At 49.4% G+C, this 10,000-nt stretch overlaps 1 protein-coding gene across 1 annotated transcript in view; it reads right to left on the bottom strand.

Annotated features, from left to right (window-relative positions):
* Nucleotides 1-10,000, bottom strand: part of mgat5 (alpha-1,6-mannosylglycoprotein 6-beta-N-acetylglucosaminyltransferase) — a 157,578-nt gene that overhangs the window by 38,345 nt on the left and 109,233 nt on the right. Inside the window, exon 10 of the mRNA XM_042702861.1 lies at nt 6,094-6,227. Within this exon, the coding sequence (XP_042558795.1) occupies nt 6,094-6,227 (134 nt within the window). The remainder of the gene's footprint in view (nt 1-6,093; nt 6,228-10,000) is intronic.

Raw genomic sequence — 10,000 nt, 5'->3', positions numbered from 1 at the left:
AGTCCCCTCTCCCTCTCTCTCTCTCTCTTTCTTTCCTGCCCCTTTTCGTCGGCAGGGAAAATAACAACATTCTTGAGAAAAACATGAAATCTCAGCCATACAGGTGTGTGGGCGAGCATCTCTACGCCCTGTGTGTGTGTGTGTGTGTGTGTGTGTGTGCACCTCATGCTCTGATCATACCTATCATTAGCAGCCAGCGTCTCGCTAGGCATGGCAGCCCGCTAACAACCTGTAAGCGAGCGAGCGAGCGGAAGCGTCTGGGCGTGCTTCACAGCTGGCTGAGCTCCAGTGCAACAAGACGTGCAGCTCTGTAATTGCTTTTAATGGTGCTCATTAAACCTCACGGGCTCAGAGCTCCTGACAGGGTGATTCACACATGTCTGCTGTGGGGGTGCACACACACACACACACACACACACACACACACAGGTCTGCTGTGGGGGTGCTCCACTGCATCTTCACCTTTACCTGCAGCCGAGGGGAGCGATCTCTGAGAGAGAGACACACACACACACACACACACACACACACACACACACACACACACACACAGGTCTGCTGTGGGGGTGCGCTCCACTGCATCTTCACCTTTACCTGCAGCCGAGGGGAGCGATCTCTGAGAGACACACACACACACACACACACAGACACACACACACACACACACACACACACACACAGCTCTCTTTTGTCCCCCCTCATCCCCGAGTCCCGTACGCTCAACGTTACTGTAGTTACTTAGCAACAGTGTGCCGCCCGGCACCGGATGACTAAATGCAGTAAAGCCTTTTCATCGCCTAAACAAAGGCAGGGAAACCCTACAACCAGCAGCACCCTTTTCCCATCAGTATTCAGCCAGAGATGTAATCACTGTTTAAACAGACAACAGAGGCGCAGAACAGCGCAGCGTAGCGCTCCACAGGACTCCTGTCTGCTCTCGGCATCAGCAGACGTGCCTCCCACCGCTCGCTCGCTGCTCGTTCAGTACCTGAACACAGAAGTTCTGAGAGGACCGTTTAGAAAGACTGCTCGAGGATCTCTGTCTCTCTGGCTCATAACAGGTGCTGCTCCTGCTGGGAGAAATGGGATTTAATCCCATTCCCAATCCCATACGTGTGATTTAATCCCATTCCCAATCCCATACGTGTAATTTAATCCCATTCCCAATCCCATACATGTGATTTAATCCCATTCCCAATCCCATACATGTGATTTAATCCCATTCCCAATCCCATACATGGGATTTAATCCCATTCCCAATCCCATACATGTGATTTAATCCCATTCCCAATCCCATACATGTGATTTAATCCCATTTAACGCAAATCTGACGCAATGCCCCTCATAGCTCCCTAGTATGCATTTGTATCCACTGGGATTTACACACACCCACTGAAAGGCACTGGGATTTACACACACCCACTGGAAGGCACTGGGATTTACACAACCACTGACAGGCACTGGGATTTACAGACAACCACTGACAGGCACTGGGATTTACAGACAACCACTGACAGGCACTGGGATTTACACACAACCACTGACAGGCACTGGGATTAACACACAACCACTGAAAGGCACTGGCCGATTTTATTTTGTATTGCCAATAGAGAAGAGTGCTGGACAGTAGCAGCGCTCTGGGTGATCTGGATTAAACCACGCTGCGCTGCACTGTACTGCACTGCACTGGGGCAGGTCATTCAGCAGGAGCGTGAGTCAGGTCAGGTCTCAGGTCAGGTCAGTCACAGTCACTTCAGTCACAGGATCTCACCACCGGAGTGGAATTTATCAAGCTGCTCTTTTATAACAATGCTTCACAGAGGAGCAATGCTGCACAGAGGAAGAACTGCTTCACAGAGGAACTGCTTCACAGAGGAAATGCTTCACAGAGGAGCAATGCTTCACAGAGGAACTGCTTCACAGAGGAACTGCTGCACAAAGGAACTGCTTCACAGAGGAGCTGCTTCACAGAGGAACTGCTGCACAGCTCTTCTCTCCAATAGTGAAAGTCTCGACCCACTGAGAAACAAACGGTGTCACTGTAGGCCTGTACATTACCCAGCGTGGCCAGACCTGGTCCCACTGTTGACTTACAGCAGGGGGAGCGCATAGTATCCGGTGTATGGTCATGCGTTTGGCTGCAGTGTATGCAAACAATGTGCTTCTGCGTTGTTTATATTTAACTTTGAGATAACGTGATTGTTTCACTGATGATGGTTCCTGAGTGTTTAACAAATCCCATCTCCTGCCTTGAGGTCAAAGGCCAGTAAAGGCATGTAGTATTCTTAGCAAACACAAGGGCAGCCACAACTGTTCCGTTACCGCACTGGACTTTACCCTCGTCTCATTAAAGACCTTGTAAACACAGGTCTACCTCCCCGCTACTCGGATGAGTTTTTCTCTGACAATCTGTTATCCCCATAGGAAGTCAGAGGATGGCGTCTAGCAACCATTCCCCAGAGCCGTTTCCTTCCTGATCGTTTGTTATCCACTCTCTCTCTCTCTTTCTCCCACTATACTCCCCTCATGATAACTCTCTCTCCCGCTATACTCCCCTCCTGATCTCTCTCTCTCTCTCTCTCTCTCTCTCTCTGCCACTCTGGAGTCCTCTGCCGGACCGCAGTGACCTGATGTGACCCTCCCGTCAGCGCCCTCCTCCAGGAATGCGGCGTGTGTGTGTGAGTGTTGACGGCGTGTGTGTGTGAGTGTTGACGGAGGTGTAGAGCAGGCCTGCTGTGAGTTTTCGGTCGGGGTTGTGATAGCCGTCGTGGTTGGAGCCCGGCCCATGACACCCTTTCAGGGAGTCTGTGACCAATAACACTTCTTTCAGTACGATACGATACAGGCCTACAAAACGCAGCTTGACTCCCCCTGTCAGTTTAATTAAAACAGGATGGACAGGAACACAGTGAGGTGTCTGATTAGCTGAGGAATGTGCCTGTGCAGTGTAATCAGAGAAATAGCCCATGCCCATCACAGTGACCCTAGAAGCCACTCTCCCTGCTCTTCAATCCCACTCTAACTCACCCTAGAAGCCACTCTCCCTGCTCTTCAATCCCACTCTAACTCACCCTAGAAGCCACTCTCCCTGCTCTCCAATCCCACTCTAACTCATGTGCTGCCCCAGACACAGCGATGCTAACACCAGCTCGTGCTAACACCACCGCGTGCTAATGTGCGCTGACGTGGCCATGAGGCAGGATGCTAACACCACCGCGTGCTAATGTGCGCTGACGTGGCCATGAGGCAGGATGCTAACACCACCGCGTGCTAACACCACCGCGTGCTAACACCACCGCGTGCTAATGTGCGCTGACGTGGCCATGAGGCAGGATGCTAACACCACCTCGTGCTAACACCACCGCGTGCTAACACCACCGCGTGCTAATGTGCGCAGACGTGGCCATGAGGCAGGATGCTAACACCACCTCGTGCTAACACCACCGTGCGCTGACGTGGCCATGAGGCAGGATGCTAACACCACCTCGTGCTAACACCACCGTGCGCTGACGTGGCCATGAGGCAGGATGCTAATACCACCTCATGCTAATGTGCGCTGACGTGGCCACGAGGCAGGATGCTAACACCGCCGCGTGCTAACACCACCTCGTGCTAACACCACCGCGTGCTAATGTGCGCAGACGTGGCCATGAGGCAGGATGCTAACACCGCCGCGTGCTAATGTGCGCTGACGTAGCCACGAGGCAGGATGCTAACACCACCGCGTGCTAATGTGCGCTGACGTGGCCATGAGGCAGGTTCACTCCTCTGCTCCGCACCCACCTGCATGGAACAGGTCACAGCATGACCAGCCACGGAAAATATGCAGCAATGAAACTTCACACCCAAAGTGCGCAGAGCAGGAGCAGCGAGCAGAGTGTGTTATCTGAAGGCGCGCCTGAGCTGGAGCAGCGAGCAGAGTGTGTTATCTGACCGCGCACCTGAGCAGGGGCTGGAGCAGCGAGCAGAGTGTGTTATCTGACCGCGCGCCTGAGTTGGAATTCAGCACTGCTGCTCCTGTGGACATTTAGGTGTTGCCATCGGTGCGATGCTTATCGGACTGATTTCCTTCTATCAGAGGGGAACGGGGCGGACCGCTTTGCTGCAAGAGTGGCTTTCTGGCTGGGGAAGAAGCTAGGGCGCATTTCACGGCTGGGCTGAGAGAGAGAGGGAGTGGGTGGGCGAGACAGAGAGAGAAGGAGGGAGATAGAGAGAGAGAGAGAAAGTTGGAGAGAGAGGGGGAGGGAGATGGGGAGAAAGAGAGAGAGAGAGGGAGGGAGAAAGAGACTTCCTAAGTGTGCTAAATTGAGTGGTTCCTACAAGAGTTCCTCTCAGTCTCCGGTACTAGGACGCACTACAATAACACCAATGCCGAGGAACCAATTCCCCCAGAACAAACTGAACACAGGGCTTAAATGTTACAACGCTAAAGAACTCATTCTTCCAGATCCGACTGAAAAAAGGGCTTCTATGAAACCAAACAAAGAACCTCATTCCTCCAGAGTCGAGTGAGAACAAGACTCATTTAGTTCCAGCACTGATAAAGCATGGCAGTCATGCTCTTTGGGGATCAGCACAACAGATCCGTGTGTGTGTACGTGTGTGTGTGTGTGTACGTGTGTGTGTGTGTGTGTGTTTGTGTGTGTGTGTGTGTGTGTGTGTGTGTGTGCATTGCAGTCACTCCTCTGCAAATATCTGCTGTGGGTTAGAGTGATCACTCCTTCACCGGGACAACGACACACACCTGCAGTGTTACACCTGCACACACCTGCTCTCTATAGTATGTGTATGAGAACTGAAGATGTCTCTATAGTATGAGTTTGAGAACTGAAGATGTGTCTATAGTATGAGTTTGAGAACTGAAGATGTGTCTATAGTATGAGTTTGAGAACTGAAGATGTGTGTGTACGTGTGTGTGTACGTGTGTGTGTGTGTGTGTGTGTGTACGTGTGTGTTTCAGAACTGAAGATGTCTCTATAGTATGTGTTTGAGAACTGAAGATGAGTGTGTACGTGTGTGTGTGTGTGTGTGTACGTGTGTGTTTCAGAACTGAAGATGTCTATAGTATGTGTTTCTCAGAACTGAAGATGTCTATAGTGTGTGTTTCAGAACTGAAGATGTCTATAGTGTGTGTTTCAGAACTGAAGATGTCTATAATAGTGTGTGTTTCAGAACTGAAGATGTCTATAGTGTGTGTTTCAGAACTGAAGATGTCTATAGTATGTGTTTGAGAACTGAAGATGTTTCTATAGTATGTGTTTCAGAACTGAAGATGTGTCTATAGTGTGTGTTTCAGAACTGAAGATGTCTATAGTATGTGTTTGAGAACTGAAGATGTTTCTATAGTATGTGTTTCAGAACTGAAGATGTGTCTATAGTATGTGTTTCAGAACTGAAGATGTCTATAGTATGTGTTTGAGAACTGAAGATGTTTCTATAGTATGTGTTTCAGAACTGAAGATGTGTCTATAGTGTGTGTTTCAGAACTGAAGATGTCTATAGTATGTGTTTGAGAACTGAAGATGTCTATAATAGTGTGTGTTTGAGAACTGAAGATGTGTCTATAGTGTGTGTTTCAGAACTGAAGATGTCTATAGTATGTGTTTGAGAACTTAAGATGTCTCTATAGTATGTGTTTCAGAACTGAAGATGTCTCTATAGTATGTGTTTGAGAACTGAAGATGTGTTTCAGAACTGAAGATGTGTTTGAGAACTGAAGATGTCTCTATAGTATGTGTTTCACAGAACTGAAGATGTTTCTATAGTGTGTTTTTCAGAACTGAAGATGTCTCTATAGTGTGTGTTTGAGAACTGAAGTTGTCTATAGTGTGTGTTTCAGAACTGAAGATGTGTGTGTGTGTGTGTGTGTGTGTGTGTGTGTGTGTGTGTGTGTGTGTACGTGTGTGTTTCAGAACTGAAGATGTCTCTAAAGTGTGTTTCTCAGAACTGATGAGAACAGGACAAGCAAGCAGAAGCAGAATGTCCCCGTATCTCTACCCTGATGAATGACATGGGACCCCCTCAGAACAACACGACCCAAATGTGGAGTTCCAACAGGTGCTTTCAAAAGATGAACCCCCCAGGTGAGCGTACCTTCCAGAAGTTGTCCACCTTTCCGTAGACCAGGGACTGGTTCTGCCGCTTGACTTCGTCGATGTGTCTGATGTCGCTGGCGTTCAGGTGCTGCTCCACCACGAAACCCAGGAAGGTGTTGTCAGGGGTGTGAGCTATGGAGAGAGGTACAAGAAACAGACTGGTCACACACACACACACACACTCATAAAAGGTACTTGAGACACCTAACAGGTTCATTTCACAGGTTCACCACACAGCAAATACTGTGTGATGACTTTTGTGCTGCTGACATGTTTTGTTTGTGGCCGAGGTGGTGGTAATTGTTTGTGAGACAAAAGTTTAGTGTGTAGGTTGTACCACCAAATACATAATTAATAATAATTAAGACCTTTGTCAGGTTTTTAATGGCACACACGACACCCTGGAACACACACGTGCATATATGGAGGCGACACAGGACACACACACACACACACACACACGCAGGTAGGCCTGAGGTCACGGTGAATTTATTTTCTGCTTTTTCCCATCCTGGACCGTCCTTCCTCAAGGACCCCCCAGGAGCAGTGGGCAGCTTTGCAGCGCCCGGGGACCAAGTGAAGTGAACTGTCCATCTTTGGTCAGGGATGGACATGAGTTCTGTTATTTATACCACTCTATTAGCACAGGAGAAGAGGCCCACAGAGGAACTGTGGGAACTCTGAGACATAAGTAGGGCCAATGATTTTCCGTTTCAAAAAAATGCATTTTCCGCTTCACTTTTGGTGAATTCCGTTTTTTTTCCCGTTTCAGCTCATTTTGTTCACCCTGAGGTAGATTGATGGCTTAAAATGAGTGAATAATACGTGCCCTTCTTAGATTGTTGTTTGCCAGCATTAACAGAACAGAAGACTAAACATTTTTTGTTTTAAATGCGATTGGGAAGACGAGCGAGTGAATGTGACTGAATGTGGCTTTAGCGGAGGTGTGTGTGTCAACCGTTGAAAAGGGGGGCGTGGCCGGAGCAGAGTTCAGCGCAGACGTGACATTTTCTCAGTGGTTTTGTTCTTTAATTAATGTTTGTTCATCGTTGCAATCGTTGTTGTGTTTATTTGAAAGAAATATAGCCTTGCAGCCCAAAATACAGGGGAATTTGGGCGACTTTGTATGCACAAAATTATGTTTCCGTTTGAAAGTTGCAATTCCGTTTCAAAGGGTTCATTCCGCGAATTCCGTCCGTTTTCCGTTATCGCGGAAAATCATTGGCCCTACATAAGGTCAGCTGGGCAGAGGAGAGGAACTATGGGATCTCTGGGCCATAAGGTCAGCTGGGCAGGGGCAGGGGAGAGGAACTATGGGATCTCTGAGCCATAAGGTCAGCTGGGCAGAGGAGAGGAACTATGGGATCTCTGGGCCATAAGGTCAGCTGGGCAGGGGCAGAGGAGAGGAACTATGGGATCTCTGGGCCATAAGGTCAGCTGGGCAGGGGCAGGGGAGAGGCGTTGGGCAGGGGCAGGGGAGAGGCGTTGGGCAGGCAGCTAGCATTGGTACCATCTGGTCCTGAGCTCAGGAAGGATTGGAGCCGCTCCTCAGGGAACTATGATGGCCAGGGATGATTAAGGATGAGAGAGGATGAGAGAGGATGAGAGGCCAGAGAAAAAGGTTCAGAAATACGCACACAAACATTGGAGTCTCTAAAGCTTCTGCACAGAGAGGAGAGAAGAGAAGAGGGGAACAGAGAGAAAACAGGAGAAGGAGAGAGAGGAAAAAGGACATAAGAAAACAGGAGAGAGAGAGCGAGAGAGAGAGAATAGAGACACAGAAAATCATGGTTACCCAAAGAGCAAAGGGAATGTGGTCACTGTATGTCAGGGGAGGTAGAGACAGGTAGAGGTGCCTTCTACACTGCAATGAGTACTCCCTTCAAAGACATCACTGCAATGAGTACTCCCTTCAAAGACATCACTGCAATGAGTACTCCCTTCAAAGACATCACTGCAATGAGTACTCCCTTCAAAGACATCACTGCAATGAGTACTCACTTCAAAGACATCACTACCTCACTGCAATAAGTACTCCCTTCAAAGACATCACTACCTCACTGCAATGAGTACTCCCTTCAAAGACATTACTACCTCACTGCAATAAGTACTCCCTTCAAAGACATTACTACCTCACTGCAATAAGTACTCCCTTCAAAGACATTACTACCTCACTGCAATAAGTACTCCCTTCAAAGACATCACTACCTCACTGCAATGAGTACTCCCTTCAAAGACATTAACTCACTGCAATAAGTACTCCCTTCAAAGACATCACTGCATTTAACAATGCACCAATGCATTCAACAAATGTATTCCACATTTCACAAATTTCAAAACATTAGAACAGCAGAACAAACTTGCCATAATTCTGGAATAAGATACCAGTACCTGCTGATTGGCAGCCAGTGTTGTGGCTTCACTCCACAATGTGAGGGACAACATCCCCTATCAGTACCCAGCAATGCCCACCCAACAACCCTATCCTCAGCCCCTCGCCTGTCTCCGTACTCCATCTCTGTTTTTCATTTTCAGTGTGTGTGTGTGTGTGTGTGTGTGTGTGTGTGTGTGTGTGTGTGTGTGTGTGTGCTGCGTGTCTACATGCTTTGGCAACACTATTTTCCTTTAAATTGCCGATAAAGCGTACGGAATTGAATTGAGTGAGAGAGAGAAAGAAAGAAAGAGAGAAAGAGAGAGAGAGAGATTGAGGGAAAGAGAACGAAAAGAAAGGTAGTTATAGGTAGAGAGGAGGAGATTAGAGAGAGAGATGAGAGAAAAAGAGAGGGAGAAACAGGGGGAAGAGGGAGAGAAGGCAGGATAGAGAGAAAAGAAAATGGCTTGGAGAGGAAGTGTGTGAGAGAGATGTATTACACACACATGCACACACACACACACACACACACACACACACACACACACACACAGAGCGACTCTGAGGTTTCTAGCCCACTGTGTTGCTCTCTTCATGCGGTGATTTACACTTCAACACTGATCTGGGGGACAACAGCTGCTACAGAGCCCTAATAAATCTGATCCCCAAGGGCACACACACACACACACACACACACACACACACACACACACACACACACACACACACACACATATCCCAGCACACTCACAGAAACACACACACACACCCACACACACACACGTACACACATAAACAAGCAAACACACACAAAATGACAGAGGAGCTAGAGTCCTACAGCCTAGCTGCCATTCGTCTTTATCCTGTGGGGCGGGGAAAGAGACGTGCTACAATAACACAGGGAAGATGAGGAGAGATACGTGTGTGTGTGTGTGTGTGTGTGTGTGTGTGTGTGTGTGTGTGTGTGTGCCCAACCGAAAGTGACACCTCCCATCCCTGTAGAGAGGGGCTTCCAGCTCCAGTTGGAACCTGCCGCAGAGAGGCAGTCTGGCAGCACTGATCAGGAGGAGAGGGAGAGGAGACACAGCAGGAGGAGAGGGAGGTGGGGGGAGAGGAGAGGAGGAGGAGGAGGGGGGAGAGCAGGAGGAGAGGAGGAGGAGGAGGGGGGAGAGCAGGAGGAGAGGGAGGGGGGGGAGAGCAGGAACGAGGAGGATTATGAGGATAACCAGGAGGATGGAAGAGGAGGAAGAAGAAGAGGCAAAGAAGGGGCAGTGGTGTTGGGAGAGGGTGGGGCAGTGGTGTTGGGAGAGGGTGGTGTTGGGAGAGGGTGGGGCTGTGGTGTTGGGAGAGGGTGGGGTGGTGGTGTTGGGAGAGGGTGGGGCGGTGGGGTTGGGAGAGGGTGGGGCGGTGGGGTTGGGAGAGGGGGGGGGTGGGGTTGGGAGAGGGTGGTGTTGGGAGAGGGTGGGGCGGTGGTGTTGGGAGAGGGTGGGGCGGTGGGGTTGGGAGAGGGGGGGGGTGGGGTTGGGAGAGGGTG

This window comes from Clupea harengus, chromosome 21, assembly GCF_900700415.2.
Source record: "Clupea harengus chromosome 21, Ch_v2.0.2, whole genome shotgun sequence".
Taxonomy (NCBI): domain Eukaryota; kingdom Metazoa; phylum Chordata; class Actinopteri; order Clupeiformes; family Clupeidae; genus Clupea; species Clupea harengus.
This window is presented reverse-complemented; position numbering and strand designations above follow the sequence as displayed.